The sequence below is a fragment of the Toxotes jaculatrix genome, chromosome 21, assembly GCF_017976425.1.
Source record: "Toxotes jaculatrix isolate fToxJac2 chromosome 21, fToxJac2.pri, whole genome shotgun sequence".
Classification (NCBI taxonomy): domain Eukaryota; kingdom Metazoa; phylum Chordata; class Actinopteri; family Toxotidae; genus Toxotes; species Toxotes jaculatrix.
The window spans coordinates 4,376,325-4,401,725 of NC_054414.1; the positions used below are offsets into that span (position 1 = coordinate 4,376,325).

At 40.9% G+C, this 25,401-nt stretch overlaps 1 protein-coding gene across 3 annotated transcripts in view; it reads left to right on the forward strand.

Annotated features, from left to right (window-relative positions):
- The first annotated feature begins 4,857 nt into the window (after positions 1-4,857).
- abcc3 (ATP-binding cassette, sub-family C (CFTR/MRP), member 3) overlaps positions 4,858-25,401 on the forward strand; it is a 42,942-nt gene continuing 22,398 nt past the window's right edge. For 2 of the 3 annotated variants that reach the window (XM_041029320.1, XM_041029319.1), the window contains exons 1-6: positions 4,862-5,210; positions 17,316-17,492; positions 18,490-18,615; positions 21,300-21,437; positions 24,423-24,548; positions 24,855-24,916. In XM_041029320.1, coding sequence (XP_040885254.1) covers positions 5,175-5,210; positions 17,316-17,492; positions 18,490-18,615; positions 21,300-21,437; positions 24,423-24,548; positions 24,855-24,916 — 665 coding nt within the window. In that variant the 5' untranslated portion in view covers positions 4,862-5,174. Of the gene's footprint in view, positions 5,211-17,315; positions 17,493-18,489; positions 18,616-21,299; positions 21,438-24,422; positions 24,549-24,854; positions 24,917-25,401 lie in introns of all 3 variants that reach the window. The other variant, XR_005892731.1, reaches the window with a different exon arrangement.

Below are 25,401 nucleotides of genomic sequence, written 5' to 3' on the forward strand. Positions count from 1 at the left end.
ATGGTGATGGTGATAAACCTTTATGACAAAGCTTCCTCAAGAGCCCCAGAAGACATTATACAGCTGTTTTCACAGGCTGAGATGTTTTCCTGACAAATAAACCAAACTATAAATCCAGTGTCAAAGTTTGTATGTGGGTCTTTTAATTTTAGTGGAGCACTTTATTAGGGATTAAGAAATTGATTCACTTAGAGTTTCCCTGCAGCTATGGAAGTAAATGAAGCAAATGTTAATGTAAACAGTTCCTACAGGTGACCCAACTTTTCGATGGCTTACAAACCCTCTGTCTGAACACAGGCAGTGTTAGAACAAACTGTTACTACACCCTCTGATGTTTTGTTAGGACAGTGTGATCAGAGCTTCATCCTACAGCAATGTAATGACCCAGAATGTTAGAGGAAAAGAACCAGACAGTGGCCTTCACATGATGAAGACCAGCACAGTCTCCAGACTTAAACCACATGGAGCTGGTTTGGGATGAACTGGACGGAGGGTGAAAGCAAAGCAACCTGCAAGTGCAACACATGTGTGGGAACTTAGGCAGTGTTAGGACGACCTTTCCAAACAATGTTTCATTTCCACTGTAAAAAGAATGTCACGAGTGTGTTCATCTGTTGAGTGAGTGAAAACTTTGAACTAAATCTAAATTTAGGATTTAAGATTCCATGATTCCTTTCTTAAAAATCTGTTTATTTGTCCTGTGCTTTAATTTCAGAAACTTCAGAGACATTACACTGTGTAAACTTCAGTAACAACTGGAAACATGGAGGTGTTCTAAAACCTTTGACTGGTCGTGTATGTACTAATTACAGCTAAGTAAGGTAATGTCAGATCTGACTGATCCTGATTGTAGTATGATGTATTTGCTGCCATCAGACTTACCAATGCTAACACCACCAGAATGTACTTACAGTAACAGTAATGTTTATCTTATGCTACTAACACTACCCTGGACAATGGCAATGCTGATTCTACATCTAATGCTAATTCTAAAACAAACATTGATGTAACATCCATGGCTTATACTCCTACTAATAAAACTGATTTGAGAATTACTGCCAATAATAAACATAATCCTGATATTAATGCTGCTATGTGTGTCACAGGTGTCCCTGGTTGACCACTAGGTGGTGTGCTTTGCCCTGGAAATACCTGATGCAGATGGAAGAACTAAACAATTTCTCACAGATCTACTGACATGCTGTTCCTGTTGAGAAGAACAATGAAATAAAATAAACAATAATGTGTCAATTACAGTAAAAATCATTATATATATCATAGTATTAATAGAGTAGCAGCAAATTAGTGTAATTGCAGCTTTTTTGTCCATTTTGTCTCATTTTCAAAAGCGCTGTTTTCTGTGAAACCATCCTCATGGCTTCATAGGGGTTTATTGATTTATGACTTCAAGCTTTCATGAATTCATTTCTTTTATTTTTCGTTACACGACTTATTGGAAAGCAGCTTTGGGTCTCCTGTGCAAATCAAACACCAGCCAGTGAAACCAGGGGGAAATCCCTCCTGGCACAGGATGGACAGATAAATGGGATTACAGGTCCTGGGGCGGAGCTGCTCTGTATAGGCCCTACTTTCATAATGTGACACTGCTCATCCGCGAGGATTTAAGACAGTTCCTGCGGTGTAAATACAACACAGGTCTTCCTTCACGTCATGGTACGTTCACACCCTGCAGGTCCTCTGCTGGGTGGCTTCATTTATCTGCACACAGAAAGGATGTCCAACTAATTGTGGACACAGAAGCTTCTGCCTGTGGGCCAAGGTCATCTCTTCTTGGAATGTAGGTAGAGAACAGAAGGGCTTAACGTCTGGTAATCAGATCCCCTGTTGTAAGATCCCCTGCAGCGGGAGACCTGTGGACTTAACAAAGCCTCACTGCTGCGTGCCTTTGCAGCCTATACAGCAGGAATGCCAGCACGATGTGGCATGAAGTTAGTGCTGCTAAGATTTGTTCCCCCTCTCAACTGTTATCTTCATACCAACAACAGACAGAACACATCTGCTGTTTTCATAATATATTGTGAACCCAAAACAATGTAAAGCACTGTGCATTTCTCAACCCTCTGTTTTTTCATATATAATTTGACCTTAATTAACTTGCTTGCAATACATTGCATGACCTTGCTATTTTAAGTTTTATCTGACTAAAAGATTACTGAGAACTTTGAAGCTCGGTATATTAGACTGCCTTATCTCAGGCAGATATAATTCTAAGGACACAGACGTACAGCCTAAACCGAAACAGAAGAAGGACTTGGTAGCTCTCAGTCATATGTAATGTGTGTAAGGTAATATCACAATACAGAGACATGCTACATCATCAGTAATTCTACCAGGCAGTTTACCTGTATAGCAGTAAACCAGGGATTTTGTCACTAACCCTATTAAGATGTCAGTATGCTCAAAACCAAGTAGTTTGTACATCATTTGACCGCGTCGGAAAGAAACATCATTTATAAAGAGGGTGCAAAGGCTGTCATCATAGAAAGGAGCACACTAATTTCTCAAATAAAGGGATGACAGTGCTCACACTCGGACAGTCTTTCCTGGAGGGCAATCAATCTTTGTAGCACTCGGTTGCGCACATGAAAAAGGTCAGGAATATTTGTGCAACAAATAGAAAAAGAAAGCTTGAGAAAGAAACTTAAAACCCTTCTAACTTCCACACCTTTGCACACCTGGCTAATGTAGCTTTCACATCAAATTGGAGTTACTGAAATTCTTTAATTGTACATACATTCAAGTCAGTGGGAGCCATCTGACAACACACTGACACCTTTAGCCCAGTGCTTACAGTCATTAGCAGTCACATGCTGTGAGCTTTTTGAAGATGCTAAGTCTGGACTCTGATTTCTTATAGGGATACTGGAATTTTTTTTTTTTTTTTAATAAATGTTCCTGTGAAATGAGGTTAAACTAGCCCTGGGCCTTCTGAAGACACAGCTCTATTTTTTACTTGATCTGTCTTGGCTATGGATGGTCTGATATCAGAGTGTGATTTCTTGTAAACTCAGGGGTTTATATATTAAACGAATTATGTCTAAGGCCATGGTACGATACATACTGTATAGCTAAAGTTGTAGGGTTGCTGTAGTTTAGCGGTGCAAAGTAGACTCTCATAATTATTTGTTAGATTTATGTTTTTTTAGGGAAAAAATATGAGTTTCTGTTTGGCTAACACGTATATATTGTAATAGGTGCTGTATCTCTTCTGTATTGTCTTTGACTTGGTTGGGGATTAATTAAAAGAGCCTGCTGAAACAGTAGGAGTGCCACTGACCTGATCGTGTGCCAAATCAAGCACAACAGCTCACGCTAATTTCCAGGAATGGTGGCAAGTATGCACCTGGCGCATTCTTGTGGTTAAAATTTAATTATTTTAAACTTCTCTACTCACTCACACATTCAAAAGCAGGCCTAACAGACAAGTCTAACATACTCTACAGTCCCATGGTGCCTAGCTGGTTATGTATCAACCGCTATAATGTAATTCCCGGTTCCCTGGGATGTATGGTGCAGCTGTACCGAGCAACGCCCCTTCCCTGATAGCTTTAATAGAGACTGGGCACAAGAAAAACATACTGCACATTAACCAATGTACAGTATGTGGGAAAAGAGTTTCAGGTTTAAAAATGACATATAAGTCACACATATAGTAAATCAGCTCCTTTGGCAACTGTGCACACGTAATGTTCTAAATCTTGTGCTGAAAATATCTCAGCTTAGTGAATACTACAAATATACTGTGATCAATTATTAAAGGGATTTTACACATGAAGTTTAGTTTATTTAGATGTGAGTACACAGAGTGCTGCTCCATCTTTCGAAAGTTCGTAGAAACAGATGAAGTCATCAGGCTGGGGCGTGAGTCAAAATTTTTAACATGGGGTGATGTCTGATAGAAGCAAGGGGGGACTAATGAACTGCGCTATCTGGTTGCATTGTGGGAAATGCTGGATCCAATGCTTGGAGAGCTTGACTCATACTAGGAACTAAAAGTCATGATACCTCAGTCTCTGGTGCTTCAGTTTTGATCATTCTTCCACTAACTTCTCCCTTGTGACTCCCCCAGATTTACGGAAGTAGAATATTTAATTGCTTGCAGACACCTTTAAAACAGCAAAATCACAGTGTCATTCATTAATTAGCCCACTAAACCCTATTTTCTATGAATATTTAAATGCTGTTGTGTGACACTTGATCTTTTAATTTCATTTCCTTGTATGATGGGTTTGGGAGGTAGGAAGGTGTGCTTAAAGACTCCTTTAAACTACACAGGTATGAAGGTACAAGCAGGCTCTCATTGGCTGGGTAGGTACATGTGAGGGTATGTGTGTGTGTGTGTGTGTGTGATTCTCAATTTCCTTTTTCCTTTTTTAGACCAGGAAAGTCGCACAATGGACTTGTCAGCCGCACATTCACCTTGTAACAAATGTTAACAGTGGGAGCTCACCCATGGGACCACCCAGCTGCCACCTCTCACACACATTTAGGACTTGAAATAACTCTAAACCATAGACTCTATATATTCATATTTGACCCGCTTAAGCCCAACCCTCTAACCCGGAATTAACTCTTACTCAGTTTCGTGTTTTTTTTTCCCACAATTTGAATTTGTGTGAGTCCACCTAAAGCTCACCTATGTTGACCTGTGAATTTTTACTTTTCCTCACCTCTAAACCCTGGCGTCATGAGTCAGCATGGCTTCATGCTGTTGAGTCATGTTGTGTGTCTGTGTATGTGTGTGTGTGTGTGAGAGAGAGAGAGCGTCGGGGAGAGAGGCAGAGAGAGGGGGGGCGGGGTCTCGTAAGCAGACGCCCTGCTGCCTTTCCTTCAGGACAGCCTCTGATACAAACAATTCTTCGCCAGCTCCGGATGACTTTCCAGCTCCGTCTCTCTGCTGAAAGGAAGGAGCGAAGCGTCTCCTGACGCTGGTCTGTCCACGCTGTCGCGTGGAGGAGGAGGAAGGGGGGAAGGCACACAGAAACCGAGGCACCTCCGCAGCACACGGGCCTACCTGCCGGTGTGGCATGTGATAGTTAGCGAGCGTCTTCTCGCGCGCCGGAATAGGAAAGCTGCTCGGCCAGAAGGGGCTCGACCTCTCCAGGGGATAAAGAGCTCCCCCGTCTCGCTGCCGGTCTCCCGCCGCGACGGAGATGGAGCGGCTGTGCGGACCAAACCTCCCCTTCTGGGTGAGTACGTCTTCGTCAGTCGTCGCCGGTGGTTTGTCATGACCGCCGTGTGTGTCACAAGATACTGTAACTCCATTGGCCTTGTGTGTACTTCGCGTACCGTCTGACAGGGATGTACCAGTGTTGTGTTATTGGCTACTGTTGCTTTCTTTCAGCCGTTCACAAGTACAGTCAGGCATAAATAACTCACTGTGTTAACATTTACTGTGTTACAGGCTTCTAGTTCATGTCATGGTGAACTACGTGCATTAGTTTTTTTCTGTATAAAGAAGTCGGGCTCTGTTTTCATAAACTGTCTGGTTTAGCTACATATTAATTATCTGTAGTATTTGTGGACAGGACAGATTTTTAAAGTTATGGACAGGGGGACAAAATCTTCCAAAGTGGGCCCCTCATCCACACCGACTCCAGCAACACCAACCGCCCGCCTACACTTAGCTCTAGCAGGGGCAATTTCAAAGAAGCTCCCGGCGCTTAGCCTTGCAGTGACACACATGGAGTCTCTAAGAAACATTTCCAGTGTGATAGATCATTCAGGTAATGCTCTGTTTTTCATACATATACTCAGTATGAGTTTAAAGCACATAAGGCTATCAGTGAAGGTGATACACAAATACAATGAAAAAAAAGAAGTGATTTTGTGAACATCTGTGTACAGATACAAAACAGGAGGCTGAAGTTACAAGTACAAATTTTGACCTTTTCTTTACGCCTGAATCTGATTGGACACTGACGGTCCAATCACAAAGCAGAGTGGATGGTTCCTTTGCTTGGAAGGTGTAGTAGATTTCCAATAGGGGTTTAATTATATGTCATTACATATGAAGCTGTATAAAATAATGGTACCCACTGAATGTGCTGTGTTATGTATGCAAACCCACTTGGGTCGCAGAAGAGCCCGAGCTGTCGTCCATCTTGAAAATCTGCTACACCTTTAGAACCATCTGCGCCCTGCTTGGACTCTGCTTTCTCACTGGACTGTCACAGACCTCCGGTCTGATACGGTCCGCACACTTACCTCAGTCCCAGTAGTTAGGTCTCTCCAGGAATATTAAAGTGATAGCACAGTACTGAAAACAATACCATGGAGTAGGAAGCAGCTAATGTATAGCCTATTAAAGACACACTATAGTCCCACTGGGGATATTTCTGTGTGGTGATAAAAAGTCACATTAATATCACTACTTGACACCACAGACACCCCATTAATAAGTATGAGTATGATGAATATTATAGGAGATGGAAAATACCGTAGGCTGTACCACAGAACAGTATAATAGCACCACAGACACACATTAATTCCCAGTGGGAATATTATGGAAACTTTCTATTTCTTCCTCAGAGATCAACACTAGCATTCACTTCACCTTGTAGACTACCTGGGTGATGACACTCTGTTAGAGGTAACTGGGATCATAGTCTAAAAAGTGTCCTTTTTGTCTTTGAAATAATAATGTGGGTTTAATCATGCAGTGATGCAAACACTGCAAACTGTTGTTGTTGTGCTGTTCTGTTGCAGGTGTGTATTCCTGCAGCACCCTCAGTCACTTACTCTACACTTGTCTGTCTGACATGCTGTATGGCTGCAGCTGATTCACAGTAAAAACCTTGGTTTATGCCTTTTTCTTGTGCTTGTTGTGGAAATCCAGGTGGTAACTGTGATAAAATGTTGAGCAGCTATGTCTTTAAGTATTGAACAACAATGGTAGAGCTCCTCAAACCCGAATTAACCACTGTTTAGGTCATGTGAGGCTCACAGCACAACATTATGAAGTAGTTACGGTGAGTTTGGATTTACGTACATACCCAACAGGGTCATGTTTCTGTTCATTTGCCTTTTAGCTCTGTTTTGGTCTCCACTGAGAAAAATATATTTGTTTTTAGCTGCTATATCCTCCACTGTGTTCACCAGCCAGACAGGTAGTGTTAAGTGGATTTATGAAAGCTCTTTTGCTGAAAACAACTGTTGGTATCAGCTGTTGGTATCACTACTGCAGTGTTTTGCCTCTATGCGATTCAGACATCCCCATGCTCTGTGAAGCATTTGGCCCAATCTGCCTCTAAGAAACTCCTTTATGCATCAAACTCAAAAGCTTTGAGGCACTGGGTTAAGACCGTGCACCTGATTTTCCTCTGGAAGGATATTACGCTATGGAGTGGCTTGTTTTCCAGGCCGTCTGTGGTGACTTAAACTAGTTGCTCCTGTTTATGTCCACTTCAAACAAACTGCAGGCGGTTGTAATCCCCCTGCACTCAACAGTGCGTGTCCGCTGCGAGTTGGGTTAAATACCAAGGCTTGGCTAGAGACTTTACCTGCAATCTCAGTGTTTGTGAAAGGTGTTAAATGTAGCGTGCACCTTTATCTCTCGCTGATAGCTCAAACAAGGTTTACATTAGTAAAATCAGCACTCCTATTGATCAAAGCTTTGTGGGCAGGTTTATGAATTAGCCTTCAAGTGATAGCCTGTGCACAATCTTAATCAAAGTCCTCTCACTTTGTCAGGATGTTGATACAAATGTTACAGTAAAGGTTTTGACTTTCACTGCTTCACCTTGACAAGATCAAGATAAAAAACCAGACTTGATTCAGATGTTTTGTTTTATCCCAAAACATACTAATAGAAAACCATAAGTATAGATAGACAGGAACTTGGCTACTGTACTACTTGAATTTGACATTCACGTCAGTGTGACTGTGGGGAAGTCAGTTTATAGTACTGTTTCTGTGGTAAATCAGTGTTCCCCACACTACAGAGTGGAGTGATGTAAAGAGAATATGCAGTGTGTAAGCGCTGTGATCGTGGTTCCACTGTCTTTTATTGTTTGTGTCTAATGTAATTACTGTAATGAAATCAAAAGCTGTTCCAATTTAAGTTTGAAACTTTATGTCACACCAGATTAAGGTCATAAAAAAATAATTATTTTCACTTTTGATTAATCTGCTGATTATTTTCTGGATTAAATAATTACTTGTTTGGTCTATAAAGTGTCAGCCAATGAATGACTAAAAGGGCAAACACAAGCAAATGTTTTTGGGGTTTGAACTAACGTTACCACAAGAGGCTCGTTCACGAGCTTCGACGCTAGTGCTAGCAGTTTGGGAGCGCAGGCTTTGGACTTTGTGTGTACTCGATGGGATGCTAACGTTACCTTTTCAAATAGTGGAAGCGGTTTGTTGCGTTTCCCTTTTTCTTGGGCGAAGGACGGCTAGATATTTTGCAACAGATATTGCTCCCCCTATTTTTCCATCTTTAGAAACTGGAACCATTTCCATATCATTGATGTTGTGTGACCTAATTTCTGGCCACAAATTGCTCTTCTTGTGTAGACGCCTGACTCTGCTCACGGTCGCTCATTTTAATGTTTCCAACAATGTGTGTGTGTGTGTGTTTTGACCTCTTGTGAGCCATAAAACCCAATTGCTGAAGTCTCAAAGGGTGATGTTGCAAAGTTGACCCCTAAACAGAACAGATAGATTTATCAGAAATGACAAATGAATCACTTTATCATCGTTATTGTGGGAAATGTTTTCATAATCATTATAGAGATCGGTTTAATGCCCAGAATGACGACTGCTGAAGAAAGGTCAGCTATGAGTAGCATCAAAACCTAGGTTTCATTTCATGAACATCTTAAAGATTAGAACTTTAAAATGCTCAGAAACATGGAAACTCCCACGACAACTGGGCAAACTACAATCCAAAGCTGCAGAACAAGTTTTACTGGACCTTATGGTGAGATAGTTTTCCTAAGTCCAAAATACATTTATCAGTGCAAGTTCAGCAGTGGCACCAATGATTCATTCAGTATAGAAAAACTCTCTACTTCTCCAGTAAATGCCTTTGATACTTGATATATAGTGATTATCAGTTATATTGCAGTGTTCACCAAAACTAAAGCAATGGGGGTTCAAACAAATCAATAGGTATGTAATAATTATTCTGCTGTCATTACCCGGATGTGGACTGTGCCTTTAACACACACTCACATGAAGAACGCATACATTGAACGATGTGTTGTCCAGTAACAAAAGCTTTGAGGCGATATAGAGACTAGAAGGCGTAGCAGAATCAGACAGAAGGTGTGGCACATAGTGCACACATGAACAGGCTGACCTAAAGCCTGCTTACCATCAGTGTTATATACCAACAATTCAATCTGTCAGCGGCAGCTTGGTTTACGCGTGTGTGTTGAGCGAAAGCACAGCCGGGCAGGAGGAATGGAGTTTGCTTCAGACGCGCTGAGCTCTCACAGACTGTGTAATCTGCAACAGTTTCTTCATTAGTTAGGGTTTGGATGCTGTGAGGTGGAGCTGAAGCTGAACAGAAACTGAAAAAGAGGAATTTGTTGTAATTGAAGAAGTCATAATCACGATGACAACGGACCTTTGGTGGGAAAGTTCAGTGCGTCGCAGAAGAAAGCGTATATGTGTTAAGGTGTGTTATCTTTAACTATAGGTGAGATAGTGGAATGAGGAGATAAACTGATGCAAGGTCAAAGCCTTTTGACACCATGAATGAAAAATCTGACTATAGGCAAATAACAGTGGCACCGATAAGGAGGGAGCAGGAAATTTTGTAGTTGACTTTTAGGTTGAATGACTCACTTGTCATTTCTCTTGCGCAAAAGAAATTTCTCACAATCACTGCAGCCGAAAAAATACCTTCCCCTTGCTCATCCATTAATTTATTGTTCATTTTATTTCTAAATATCACTGAGTCACCAAACCAACTTCCAGATTTCTTCTATTTTTTTTTTTAGGCATTTGTAAAAAAAAGCAGCAGTTTTGGTCAGAGCGTGCCACTACGACGGTGGCTTCTTTAAACTCCTGCAACTTCCCTGTATACATTTAGTTCCTGAAAATCAAGGGCGCAATCAAAGCTGTTAGCAGGCATCTTATTTTTAGTTTTTACGAGCTATTTCAACATTTATTTCGTGATTTATTTTGGGCCATCCGTCCGGTCAATAGCGTCGCCCGCTACCTGTGCACATCATGTGCCAGCTCGATATGTGCAGAGCACTGACCACCTAATGCTGCCAAGTCATAAACATTAGTCATAATCCTTTAATTTTACTTCATTCTTAGTTAGTTAATCACACTGATAATTGTATTTGACCAATTCATTTTATTGTTTTTCGTATTATTTTAATTTTATGAACCGTTTTCATAGTATTGTTTGTTTTCCCCACTGGATGGAAAAGTACCAAAGGGCCCATTTGACCCCCTTTCAGCCAATCCTGTCTCAAACACCACACTAGTGTTCTTGCAACAGTTTATACTTTCACAGAAAATCCCAGAATTTAGTGTCTATTTCCTGAACTGAAAGACTGCTTACCCAGCAAAAGATCCGGAATTGAGAGTTGTGAAATGGTCTCATTTTCACTTCAGAAAGCCAGGACTTCAGCCTTGTCATAAAATGTTGCTTAACAAAAGGAAAAAAAAAATGTAATCGAGACTTATTGAAAGAGTCAAATTCCTTTCGAACCTTTGGAACGTGTGTGTGCTTCCTTCATGTTATCCACGTCATACAGCAGGCTGTTCTGTGCTTTATTTTCTTTACAGTCTGCACAGTCTCAGTCACTTCCTGTGTATTCTGCAACATTTTTATTGGTTTTCATTTCTAAGTAATACAGCAAATTCCCCACTAAATCATCATTCCTACTTGTCCACTTAGCAATAGGAATGTCTGTTGAACAATATGCCTTTAAGGACTCCGACAGCGTCTGGTAATCTATGAAAAGCAAAGATCCAGGAATAACATTGCTAATTTTTTCCATGTCAGAGTGTAAGTAAACATGGCCGGCAGCAGTTCCTGTCCTCCTGCAGACTTTACTGTCGTTGGCCTTCCATTCATACCACTCGACAGCTTCTCAGTCTAACGGAGAACAGATGGACGGCCTGCTGCAATTTATTTTCTCAAATCTCTAAATACACCAGTAAGCATAAGCATAAGTCTGTCACCCCCGCCCACGCCCACCCCCACCACCTGCGCCGCTTTTGGGAGCGTGTTGAGTGTTTTTTATTTCCCTGCAGAACCTGGTACAGATTAATATAATTCTGCTGCAAACACTGCAGCCCAGTACGTTGTTATTCGAAATGATCTGTTACATGGCTTTAAGTGATTTGATTAACAGTAGTAAACTATGCATATCATTAAATTGTTACGTCACATCCACAGTGATTTACAATAAAAGGAGACTTTTCAGACCTGCAAATCTGTCAGAGCCGACTTGGAGATCACAGCGTAACAGGAAATGCAGGCTTGAATTTGTCTGTTGTTCAGGCTTCAATAGAGGTGAATGGGAAATGAAGAAAATATTTGTGGGATGGAAGTGTAACGTGACCTAACCCTAAAGCTTCGTTCTTGCATCAGTAAAAAAGAAGAAAGCAGCATTTTGAAGTGTCTAGCTATGTTTAGCTGCGTGTAACACAGGAATGTCTGTGGTTTGGAGATTTGTTCCTCTTCTAACCGATGTCAGACTCACTGTTTCATGAGCTGCTTCCTTGTACCTCTGTCGCCAGCCTTGCTGTGACGGGGCACTGGTAATGCAAACCGTGCACTTTCTCCTGCTGTTGTTTCACATTAAAAGCTTTCCATTAGTGAACCTCTGAAATGCTTTTACTGTGAAGCAAGGACAGGAAATGTAGCTGTAACTGAGATTAGATCAGAGAGGTGGCTGTTACACTTCGCACTTCTTTTTGGTTTGTAATTTTTCTTTTTTAACTTATAAAGATGAACAAATCAGTGCTTGGCTTCTTGTATTATACTGAACAGAAAGCAGAAGCTGTGCTTTTTGATGTAATGCTTAACGTTGTTGGTCTGACTGAATATGATGAGAGTGATGAGAGAAGATATCTGGCTCTGAGATGTTTAACTTTAACTCACCTGATATAGTTTCATCTATGTCGCTGAAAACCGCTGCTGCTTTTGGAAATGGGGTTGATCGAAGTGTTGACAGTGAATGAAGTAAATGTGCTGTAAATCCAAAGCAGTTATCTGAAGTTGGAGTGCTCCTCTAGTGTCATTTCTATGGTCTTATGTTTCTTTTTGCTATTTTCTGACCGTCTCAGTGTAGAATCAGTTGATGTTTCCTCGTGTACTGAATCACTGAGTTATGTCTGTGTTTGACCTGCTGCCAGCCTGCTGCCAGCGGCTTCACAGCAAATGCTGTCTCAGCCAATTATTCTCTTTAATGCACCCATATAGCATAGGCAAATCACTCTGTGACATGAAATCTATAGAAACGGTTCTCTACAAACTTTTGGATTTCATCCAGCACTGACTCATATAGAGATGAAGGTGAGAAACAGTGTTTTAACCTTAAATCTGGGGCTAAAAGGAGTTTTCTTGGTGTTCAGTTTTTCTGATGGGACATCACATCAGTCACACACACTGTTTACTGATGGGTTAGTAGTTGCCTTTGTATTAGACATGATTCGAGTCACAGTGTACTGTACATGTTGGTTAGTTTAATTGATTTAACTAATTTGTTTTTGGTTACTCGCCAGAACAAACTGCTTGAATGCAGCGTGATGAAACGAGCTCAGTTGATAACTGAAGGTCTAGTGGATGCAGTGGAGCTCACTGCAGGCAGTGTGACAAGTCTGTGCAGTGGAGTTCATTTGTGTTGCATCTTGAATAATTTAATAAAAAATTTGGACAATCTGTCAGAGCTGTTTGTGGACACAGTGATTTTTTAGTTGGAGGAAAGCTGTAATTTGATGGATGGTTTGGAGCCAGTGGGAGGCTACCCTTTGTCTTTAGGAAGGAGCAGGTTTACTGTTAAGTTCACCTTTAACAGGAAAACAAAGTGATGGCAACAATTTATCAGCTAACACAATACTTTCAGATTCCTTTTCTGAGATCAGCTAGTTGAATAATCAACTAAATGTTTCACCTCGGGATAGGATGAATGTGTATTTGGCCTGCATGCATGCAAGTTAATCCTGCGTATAATCAGTATTAAATACATAGAGGTTTTTTTCATGCCATCTCTGCTTCAGCAGAGCCACAGAGAGGCAAACGGACAGGAAGGATGGAAGGAAACAGGAGATGACATGTCACAAAGCTGCCTGGGGATGTAGACTGGGAACAGGATGTGTGTTAGTCAGTGTTGCAGGGGTAAATTTGTAGATTTCCTACGCTTGGAGTCTCTTTCATGGAGGAGAGAAACTTCAGACATGGAAAGTTATGTCACTTGACTCGTCATGCAGCAGCACTGATGATGGGTGAGTGCACACATTGTTTTTCTGAGGCTTTAAAGGCCTGAAAACAAGTGGTGACAGTTGCGAGGTCATTACTAAGCCATTGAGATTTTAAACCAGTTTTTCAGATGAATCAATTAATCGATTAATTGATGAAAAACTATTAACAGCGGCTGGTTGCATGTTATCTGCTCCAGCGTATGTTAACATTCATTTTGTTTGCTTATCGAGCAACGATTATGTTCACTAAGTGTTGAAACCTTGTTTTTTATTAAGTCTGGTGTTTCCATTAGATCCCTGTGGCTCTAAGACCTGTGATAATATCTCCGTACTGTGCAGCAGTCCCACAGCAGTGAGCGATGAGACTCACAGGGGAGGAAATTGTCAGACCTGTGGGTTAGCACTGTCTGTTCCATGTCATAGTCGATTTGTTTCAGACACCCAGTTCCCTTACTGTAAGGCTTCCTCCTCGGTTAAGTGAAGCAGCCCGTCCGTCTCTGCCGGCTGGCTCTTATCACAGAGCACCTCACCCTCTTTATCTCACCTTTTGTTGAAGTTTCACGTTTCAGGTCTTAAGTGTAGTGATAACTGCCTCCAATGTCTGTGAAGTGGACTAAAGGCCTGACATTCTGCGTTTTGTAAGAGCTTTGCCGGCTCCTGCGTTCAGTTTCAGATTGGATGGGAAAGCTTAAACATTTTTCAGGCCACAGGTTTCAGCAGAACAAAGAAGAGTTAATATCTGCAAATGTATCAAACTTTCCCCTTTTGTCTTATAGGTTCACATGAATGTGGAGGGTGAGCCACTATAGCAGAAACTCATTAAACCAGTGCCTTTGTCACCAAGATAAGAATTAATGTGATGTGTGTGAGCAAAGAAAGTCTTTGTGTGGTATGGTCAGTCATTAAACATGGTATTTACTCACCGCCTTTTCCCCAGTGTGCAGCGGAGACACCTGAATGCTTTTAAATTTGACATTTACGTCTCAGTACTTTATTCCGTCCTGAGTGCCATAGTGATGTGCGTTACATACAGCATGAACACAAATAATGTGCGGCTGGCTGTGCCCCTGCTGCTCAGGTTGACCTGTAGAAGGAGAAATGTAGGAATGGAGTGTAATATAAGTTGTCGTGCTGTGCACACAATGCAAACACTGCGGAGGCCATTAAACACGTGCAGTGCAGCGGAGGCAAAAAAAAAAAAAAAAAAGGGCAATAAAAATGGAGTGTGAATGAGAGTTAGATGGGAAGGCCGGTGCAACTCTCATGACTGTCTGATAAATGTGATGCTACCGCTACAAGACAGCATCTCTAAAGCTCATTAACTACCCGTTATATTTAGCATGTTTCATTTAGAAAAAAAAAAAAGTGTAAGAACAAAAAGCTGTGGCTTTGCAGGGAGTTGTATGAGGGATTATTTTTTGGTCAGGATTGTGTTGCACCAGCTATGCCTTAATCCCTAAAACATAAGGAATGTCTTAGCTAGTAAAAAAAAAAAAAAAAAAATAGTGTAATTGAGTTGAGTTCTCAAACAGGGGAGCTGATTGGTGTATGTTGTTACCCTAAAATGTGAAACTATTCCTTTAAAACTTAGAAGTTCCAACATTACATGAATAAAAGTACTCTTTTAAAGTGGAGATGTAACATTTGAACAATGGCGGCTGCCAGAGAGCAAAAAGCCAATTGAATGATGAGATGTTTGGGTCCGAAATGTTTATTCTGCTTTCTGCTGAGTCATTATTAGAGCTTGAGTGCATCCATTTTTGTGTTCTAGACTGAAACCATATGCTGGGTTTCAGTCTATTAATTTATCTTATGGCATGAAATGGAAAGATCACAGATTTGGGTTTAAAAATAAAAAAACATTTTCTGTGGAGGTTGGTTAAATCCACGCTGTCAGGAAGAATAATGAAGCCACCACATAAACACTGTGCGTGTGTGTTTAGGGCTCATGAGCTAAGATGTTAATAACTTCTGAAGCAGATGCACATTTCACTGCTGGCGTGCACACCAGGGCAAGCACTTACCCCTCACCTCCTTACTACTACAACACTTTTATCACACACTTAGCCATACACACACACACATGCTTTCAGCAGATGGGTGTGGTGGTGTATGGAGAGTGGCTGGAGGCTGGCAGCTGTGTTTATCTTGGTTCTATCTGTGGGTGGGCCTTTAACTGTGTTTGTCCAGGGGAGCATGATAACCACTGCGTCAGGGCTACATCTCACTATGATTCATGTTTACCTTTCTCCCGCGGATGTGCTCGGCAGTGGTCCGTTATTGTTCCTCGGCAGCAAAATAAATAAATCATACTGTTTTCATACAGTGTTGTGGTAAGTTTTAACGTTAACGTTTTGTCACACATGGAGCTCGTCATACAGAAGTTTCTTGAACTTAAACAGGATTTTGACAGTGTTTCCAGTTTCCTACATGCTTTTGTTTTTGTATTTCATGGTCTGGAAGCAACAGAGGGGACCTAAAGTGTTTTAAGTACATAAGTTAAAGCTCACAACATATGTACTTGACTTATGTACTTATGTTGTTTTGAATGAAAACTGTGGCTCTTGCTGCCCTGTGACAAATCACAGGACACCACTTTATACAAACTGTTTTTGCTTGCTGTAAATGTAAATATAGTTGTTTAACTGGGTTCAAATAATGTTAAGTTGTCCAACGTGAGCTAACTTTAGCTTTGTCTGGTTCAGTGGCAGCAGTGTTCTGCTTAAGACTGTGCGTCCCTAATCATTTGCAGTGGGACGCAGTTGGATCACTTGTCAATGCATTGTAGACAGCAAGTTATGATATGTGTCAAAATATGATTTTCAGCTGTGTCTGTTTGATGTTAGTATTTTGCAAAAAGGACTGAACCGATTTGCACCAAACTTGGTGGAGGGATGGGACATGGACCAGGGATGAACCTAACACAGTTTAGTGCAGATCCAGTTAAAGGGGTGGATCCAGGAATTTTTTTTTTTTTTTTTACCGCTTCGCTTAAGATTGCAAGATAGATTTTTCAACATTTTCATCAATAGTTGTCCTTGGCAGAGCCATGTGCTCGACTGAGTGCCATTCTAGTTTGTCTAGAGGAGCTAAATGAGAAAATGCACGTGTTCTATTCAGTTTGTGTGTATAGACCCTTTAACTGTGACAGAGGTGTCACACTACATGGATTTGTAAAGACAAGCCGCCATAAGATGTTCAGACTTTGTGTTTAGTATGTGTGGTTATGACACCCTCATTGGCCTTCATCTCTCATGTGATTCATTTATAAAGAACACAGTGTCATAGCTTTGAAGCTCTGGATGCACATGCACTCATTCTTTCACCTCCTTGTACCAAAAACTGAGATGAAATTTTACATTTGTGTGTGCATTGATGGTGATTCATCCAAACAAGACTTGTACTGAAGCTTTTGAACCTGATTTCAGTTTATAAAACCAAAGAAACATTCCTGGCGAATAAATACTCTACGATTAGAGGGATGTTGTGAGGCTGCTGTGCCTCTGACCTTTAGCTTGCTTCTTAGTAGTTGCTAGCAAAGCGGGTAATCTTAGAATTGAAGTTATTATGTTCCTGTGCTTGATGGTGTCAGCCAAGTTTCTAAACTGCGAAGAGCTGGATCTCACACCACACGTTTCACGCCCCCCTGACCATAGAGGCAGGCACTCTGGTCTCGGAGTGTTTACAGATTTCAGTTCAAGGGAAACATCTGGAATGATGAAGTAGTGGGGTGTGTTTGTGTGGGTGGTGGAAGTGGACTGACACATTACATTTGTGCACTGTTTAAACTGCAATGTCAGACTGTTGTTTTTGTCTGAAGGTGCAGTTTTGGGTTTGACTGATAAGAAATGTTGGTCTGTATACTAAAGCGCTGTTCCCCATCTTGCGTGTCCCTGCAGGTAGCCAATCAGACGTTCCACACAGATCGGCCCGACCTCCCAGAGTGTTTTCAGCTGTCCGTCTTATCATGGCTGCCATGCATCTACCTGTGGGCTGTGTTCCCCATCTACCTCTTCTATCTCAAGAGGAACAACCGAGGCTACATCATGATGTCCATTATGAACAGGTTCAAAACGGTGAGAAGGGACACTTCCAAAAATGTAACACAAAGCACGAGCTGTAATCTGTAACCAAATAACAGACATTTCCATGTTTGAGAACAGGCAGGGCTAAGACAAATCTTATATTAGCTCATTAACGATTCATTTGCTGATTATTCTCTTTATAAATCAATTATTTGTTTACTCCATCAAATGTCACAAAGTAATGAAAAACAGCTTTGCAATCATTTTGTAAAGCCGGAAGTTTCTTCTTCAGATTGCATAATTTGTCTGGCCTTCAGTCCTGAGCTCAAATATATTTTATTTACTTTCATATATGACAGAAAAGGTTTGAATCCAAAGCTTGAACCAGCAAATGTTTCTAGAGACGAATACTTCTATACATTTCCTGGGCAGTACTCTTCCATGAATCAATTTCTGATGTATATGATTATTAATGCTTTTTTCTGTTGTGTTTGTAGTGGATTTATATTAGTTTAGTGTTGAGTGTATGTGTATCTGTTTGTCTGTATCACCCAAAAGTATATTCACATCATCTAGAGAATAAAAAAAATGTATCATCTTCAAGGATTACACGCTGAACTTTCATGCATACAGATTTGCTACCAGCAAATTATCCATATTGTTATCTGATACCCACACCAACTACAGAACATTTCTGAAATATCCCTCTTGTATCGTACGATTTTCGTGTGAAGAATAAGAAGTCATGAGCCATGAATGTGTATTCCCAAGGAAGGTTAGGCTAATACATCTGTCCCTTATTGTTCACTCAGTACCCTCCACTTCCTCCTGAGACAGTTGGTTTGATCAGTACTTCACAGGCTGTGAAAGAGAGCGAACAGTGTTTTAGGTGTCATCATACTCTCTGCAAAAACACTCCATCCTGCGCTTGTTCAAAGGGTTTAGCAGTCATTTAATCATCTCTTTTACTTCCCTCTGTTTTTATAGTGTATCATGTCTGTTTCTCTTTTCACTTTTTCTCCCCTGGTTTCTCTCTGTCTGCTCTCAGGTGTTTGGCTTGTTGTTATGGATAGTGTGTTGGACGGATCTCTTCCACACATTCCATGAGCTGCGACAGGGGCACAGCCAGCCGCCCATCTACTTTGTCACCCCGCTGGTTCTTGGCATGACCATGGTGAGGATATAGCATGTCCATCCAAACACAGTTACACAAGAAGTTCACCTCTTGTAGGTTTTTTTTTTATGAGTATGTGCAACTCTGTGGTTTTGTCTAATTCTCTGAACAGCTCTTGCTGTCCTTTTTTTTCTCTTTTGTTCACAGACCTGGTTTATGATTAACACGACATTTCCTGCCTGTGAAAATCATTTTTGAATAATCCCGTTGCTTGAAAGCAGCACTGTTACTCTATGCAGATTTTACTGTGGAATTATACAAACATTTTTATGTATATTCAAATACAGAGCACACAGTGAAGAGATAGTGTCAGAGTCTGATAAAAGAGCCTCACCAAAACTGCACTGTAAAAAATATATTCAAACACTTTTAGTCAGTCTGTTGTCAAAATACTCTGAATAAAGTTAATGTACAAGCTAAAGTTCTTTTATATGAAGAGCCATTACATATAAATGTATCTATAATATTTCATTTGAAATTAATCACTGTTACAGTAATGCTTTCATTTGAGCCAAGAGTTGGACTGGGGAAGGGAGCGATTTGGGGGATTTGTGTCTGAAAGCGTAACGTGACATCTTTAATGGGCTTGTTTTAGGCTGCTAACACTCCTCAACCCAAAGATAAGGAGATAAGAAACAGAGAAAAGCACAACATTTTCCCAGATAAGAAGCTGAGGCCAAGGCATCCAGGTCTCCTACTTCACTGACAAGTCTTGTTCTCTGTGTATGTGACCTGGATGCTTCAGGTATCCACATCACACCTGTTTAAGTTTTATCCTGGACCATGACTGTCTCCAAACGACTTGCAATGTTACAAAATCATCTCATACATTAAGGTGAACACAGAGAAACTTTCTCCCAGCAGACGAATGTGAAAACAGCCTGTTAGCATCAGACTATGGGGACGCACGTCCTTCTCCACAGTTAAACACGACAACCAGATGTGAAGCAACAATAAGACCCTCTGTTTAGATAGGGAAGCTCTGCTCACAGCAACACTTCCTTTTTTAGGAAGGCCTAATTAACTCTCACACCATTACACACATCACACTTGCACAACGATATTGTGCGATCTGTGAGCCACTGAAACAGTTGAGGTGTTCAGGGCCTGGCTCAAGGGCATTTCAGTGGTGGTGGTGATGATGATTACACTTAAAATGTAATGATCTATAACTTTTCTTTTCCTTTGGTCTGGTCCATGTGAACCGAACTGTAAGGTGTGAGAGCAACCTTAAAACCTTTATACAGAAATACAAGTGTAAATACAAGTGTATAGAATGTTTACATATTGTTAGTCATCACGCAGCATAGGTCAGATATTTCATCTGGATGGCTGTCAAGCTTTTGTTTCTTTTCAAGTGAACCGCATCACCTGTGCTATACCGTTATTGAAATGGAGTTAAAGCTAATCTTATCTGATTACCATGGTACTTTACTTGTTTAACTTGTTCCAAAGGAAAAAGAAAAAAAAAAAAACATTCTTGACTTTTCCACATGTTCTTGTTTATCAGGTAAGAAGCAGATTGGGTTCAGTGTTTGTTTTTAGACATATACCTTAAAGAGCTGATGCTGTAGGCCCAAACCAGAGGCTGCGTTAGATATTTTGTATGTTCTTGTTAGACAGGAAGGTGATATTAATTTTCTTCCTCTATAGCAATGGAATTTATTATCAGTCCTGTAGTTGTTATTGTTAGCAAATAATTACTGAAATGAAAGTGGCTGTTTGGCCTAAATAAGTCAAACACGTTCGGTTTCTTATGCTGTCAGAGGAATGCTAGAAAGGCAGTATTGAAATGAAAAGGTCACATGGCCGCAGCATGTGAACAGATAAATGTTTTGCGAGGATCTAGCTCAGCGTGTTAGCATTGAGATTGTGTTAGCTCAAAGCTTCACCACGCCTAAGTGTTACACACTTGAAAATAATTTAGTTTTATACAAAAACAGCAAACAAAACCTTATGTGTGATGTCAGTGAAACTGCAACTGGGGAAAGTAAGTTTCAATTAAACTTTACAAAGACAAAGCAACATGTCTTTCTTAAGATCTAAACCTTTCTGTTGTTCTCCAAGATCTCTCTGGAGCTGTTTCACCACCACCCACACTTTATTTTTATTTTATTTTATTTTATTTTATTTTATTTTATTTTATTTTATTTTATTTTATTTTATTTTATTTTTTTGCTGTAAGGAGCTCTTCCATTTCTTTTCATTGTGTTGTTGGAGAATTGTGTCCACAGACAGTACACTCAGAAACTGTCTGGTTTAAATATGCTTTGTTTTGTCACCGTCCCTCTGTGGCCACACTACAAACAAAACAATCCCTGTTTATAATTACTGCAGTATTTAGTATGGATTTGAGATGCACTGTTTTTCAGACATGTCCATGTTTGGTGTCCCTATCTACTAGCAGCATAGCAATAGCAAGGCTGAATGCATCCAGATAGGGCAGTGTGCATGAGGAGAGCTTGTCCATAGCTCTCGTGAAGGCTACGTCAGGTTAAAGCCAGAAAACTCCTGGAGCAGCCGGGAGTGTTTAATGCAGGAACAGTCAGCATGAAAGACTGACCCAGTCAGACTGCGGGTTACCTTACATGCCCTCAGTGATTCTGTCTTGGCTAATCTAACTCAGTCTCTCCCTCTGCTCTCCCCCTCCTCCTCCCCGTGTAATGTCCCCCTCCCTCTCTCAGCTGCTGGCCACGTTTCTGATCCAGTTTGAGAGGTTACGTGGGGTTCAGTCCTCAGGGGTCCTCTTCATCTTCTGGTTCCTGTCTGTGCTGTGTGCCATCGTGCCTTTCCGTTCCAAGATCCTACAGGCCTCCAGCCAGGTGAGCACACACATAGCCCTCAAATGCCTTTTATACGTCTGTCTTCAGCTTGCTGCCCTTTCATCTCCTCCGCCCCCCCCCCCCCCACCACCATCTCCTCAAGATCCTTATCCTAGTTTACTTGACTCCTTACCTCCTTGAACTCCATCTTATCTTTTCCCTTGTTGTCCTTCATCCTTTTCTTCACTTTTCTGCCTCAGTGTTCTTGATGTTTCAAGAATACTTGATCAGTCAGCTCTGCCTCCACCCCTTCCCCCGTCCTGCTTCCTCAGGAGTTGGTTTGCAGCTTACAGTGAGTGGATGTTTTGGAGGGGTCAGCCCAGGGCGCCACTAAGCAGAAAACGAAGAGTGAATAGTAGGCCTGTTGTTCCTAGCATACTTATCTCACCTCTAGCACTGCATAGCTCACCAACAGAGCCGCAGCATACGCCAAAGAAACCCTGCAGGCAGCAAGACGAGACATGCGGACAGTGTGTGGTGTCAGGCCGGAGAAAACATACAAAAGGAGACAGGACAACATGGACAAATGTATATGTGTATCAGAGGCAGACCCGTTAGTACAAATTGATGATCATGTGCGTGAGGGTGGATACAGTGGGGTTGTTGATAAATAACAATGACCCATATGATTACTGGGCAAGGTGTTGAGAATTCTGGCTTCCAGACCTGTAGAGCTATAATCTACTGGAATTACAGGACTCCCAAATAAGTCCCCTTTTCTTCTGTGAGCAAAGTGATTAGTGACCTATTAAACATTTCTACTACAAATCCTGAAAATTGTTGTTTTGAGGCAAAAACGATCTCACCTCTAAAATTCATAAATGAATTTCCAGCAGCGTCTGTGAGGATATAGACAATATAGACTCAAATTTTGCTGGTTATCTGAATTTAACTCTGCCATAAAATCCAAACTGTGAATAGGAATGGTGTCATGTATTGTAACGACAGGCAATTTTTGAATTTTGGATACAGCAGAGATTGATTATAGCGTTATTTAAAGCTGCACTAATCAATATTTTTATTATTTACAGTGGATACTTTCTGTATGTGGTTACTAGTTGTAAAGAACCCACAGATAATTATACAGACTCTGAAGTTCCTCTCAGTTTTATAAAGTATTTTGTAGCGACTTTTAAACCAGTGTTTTGGTTTTCTGGCCCACAACTTTACCGTTTTGGTTCAGTCTCACAGCTCTGATCAGAGTTTGTTTCCACACGAAGCAGGCAGCTGTTTCCTACAGGAAAAGCTCTCCGTCCAGCTCCTCACAGAAGACTGACAGAGTAAGCAACGAGGTGGAAAACACACTGAAGTGTTGAGTAGATAAAGAGCCATATGTTTTCGTTAGGAGTTGGTTGGGAACAAAGCAGAGCTGAAAAAAAGAGTGAATATTGGACTTGCACTCACAGAGTAACCAGAAACTTGACTCCAAATGAATGCTAATATTACTTTTCTGTGTGTGTGTAAATAGGTAAGTGTTTGCTAACACATTAGCAGCCTTGTAAGGTCATATATATTTTACCCTCCCCCCTGAAACATTAATTACGCAGCTTTAATTTTTTTGCCTCAGGGTTTGTTAAATCATTTCTAGACATTTCTGTCGGCTCTCGGTTCTAATTGGCACACTTTGTCATCTTTATTGTGAAAATGCTATTGGCTCCATTAACATGCACATAATGACTGGATTATGGTCAATAATCAGAGTGCGGCTTACTCTGTTTAAGGTCTTTACATTGGTTAACCTTCATGTTTCTGTGCTGTGGAGTGTAATCTGATTAATGTCTGAAGGTGTACCCCGCCGTGACCTCAGAAGTTCTTTCGGGTCGCCAAACAATGAGCTGTCTGTGTGTGGGTGGAACTTCTTTTATATTACTTCATAGCAGACTACACCTGTTTGGTCTGTAGGTGTATGTCAGAGTGCAACATGTCTGACATTTGTTACGGTATGCAAAAGGTGTGTCTGACTGTTGGTATAGTCTTCAGGGCATTAATCCTCAAAGCTTAAAGCTTTGTTGGTTAACGCTTCAAGATTGATTGATAACTTCAAGATAAATGAGAATTCCTATATATTGCAGAATTCCCATTTTTTTATTTTGTGGCTGCTTTGGTTTTAAAAGTAGGACCAACCCCAGACAGCCTTACATCACACAGTCAGTTGGTGTATGAGGAAGGTTGGCGGTTAGCCAAGCACTGGGGTCAGTCCAGGCTTCTGTGGCCCTGTGCCGTTATAATCAGGTTGATACAGAAAATAGGCCCACGCACGAATATGACTGAGAGAAAGTAACGTGATTTTGAGCAGTCCAAAGTGATGTGTCTGTTCATAATCGTGTTCAGCTGATTTTGATGTTTGTATGCAGCGGATGAAGGAAGGAAAGTGAGCGACTTCCCTGTTTGTGTGTGTGTCAGGAGTGTTATTCTCAGAACTCAGCTGAATGGATGGAAGCTGCCCTTTTAGTACATTTGCGTGCGAGGACATTATATTTAGTTATTGGGAATACTCAGATCGATTTCCCCAATACGCCTGAACTGTCAGAGCAATGTAACTCAAGCTCCGTTCCTTGTTATGTGCAGTCTGCGTTGCTGTCATCCCACATATTAGTTATATTTTATTTATTGGAAGCTTTGATTTAGCCATAAAAATCGGCACAGAGATTCATGTTTGACACAGCATAATCACCAAAGTAGATCCTCTGACTTTTCATCTAGCGTCATCATCAAATCATATTTTTCTGTCTGAATTTGACGTTTTTGGCTCTTTTAGCATGCCGTCATGCTAAAGTAAGATGGCGACTGTAATTACGTTACCTGCTAGACATCAGCATGTTAGCATTGTCATTGTGAGCCTGTAAGCGTGTCACTCAGCTCTCACCCGTGCCTAATTTGCCTGCATGCAAACACACTGCTCGACAGATGATGCTTACAACTGTATATCTGATTTCACTCCTTTGCATGTGTGTACTGTATGTGTGTCCTTGTTTTACATTTCAGAGCGAAGTGACTGACAAGCTGCGATTCACCACGTTTTACTTCTACTTCAGCCTGGTGGTCTGTGAGCTGATCCTCTGCTGCTTCAATGAGAAACCTCCTCTCTTCTCCAATGTTGTCACGGACCCTGTGAGTCACATATCCTGCTGCAGTGTTCACTCACAGTCAATGAAGTGTGTGTGTGTCTGTGTAGTATATGTGAGAAAATGTGTATATATATATATATATTCCTCTTGATGTTGTATACTTGGTGTCCTGAGCAGTTGAAAGTCTTGATTGTGCCCTGGGGCCTCTCCATGCTCATTAAAGCAGGTCACACAGACATTCACACACAGAGAACACGGTTGTTACTTGCTGCTCACAGAAGTATGTCCTCCTTATCCTTATTTAACCTCTCTGGCCTATTTTCCTGCACATTTTTCAATTTCTCCTCAGAATCCCTGCCCTGAAACCACAGCTGGTTTTCTCTCCACCATGACATTTTGGTGGTTCACAAGGTGGGTTTGCACTGCTCTGCACAGACCCGCATTTTGTTGTATATGTGTTAAATAAAAAGATGTTAGAAAATGAATAATCATATTAATTCATTTGATATTTTTTCTGACTGTATTCATTATGTGAAAGTGATTAATCGTTATTTCAGTGTGGTTAGCCTTAGTGCTAACCTTGTTGTAATAGCCAATAGTCTAATTAACCCACTTTTGTGAAGTGTTTGTAGCTGTTTGTTACCAAATGAATCCAGATACAAACAAACAGCGTAAAGCTCCCATGAATTTACCTGAATCGACTGTATTAGTGTTAATTAGGGATTTTATTTTGAAGTAGCTGCCACTGATGTTGCATTTGTGGTCATTCTGGCACCAGTTTGTTGATATATGTCTTGTTCTGTTCTTTTCACTGTTCATTGTAGAAATTCAGTCAATGCAGTTTACAGAAATTCAGTAAAAAAATTTTTAAACTATATAAACTGTATTTTATTGAC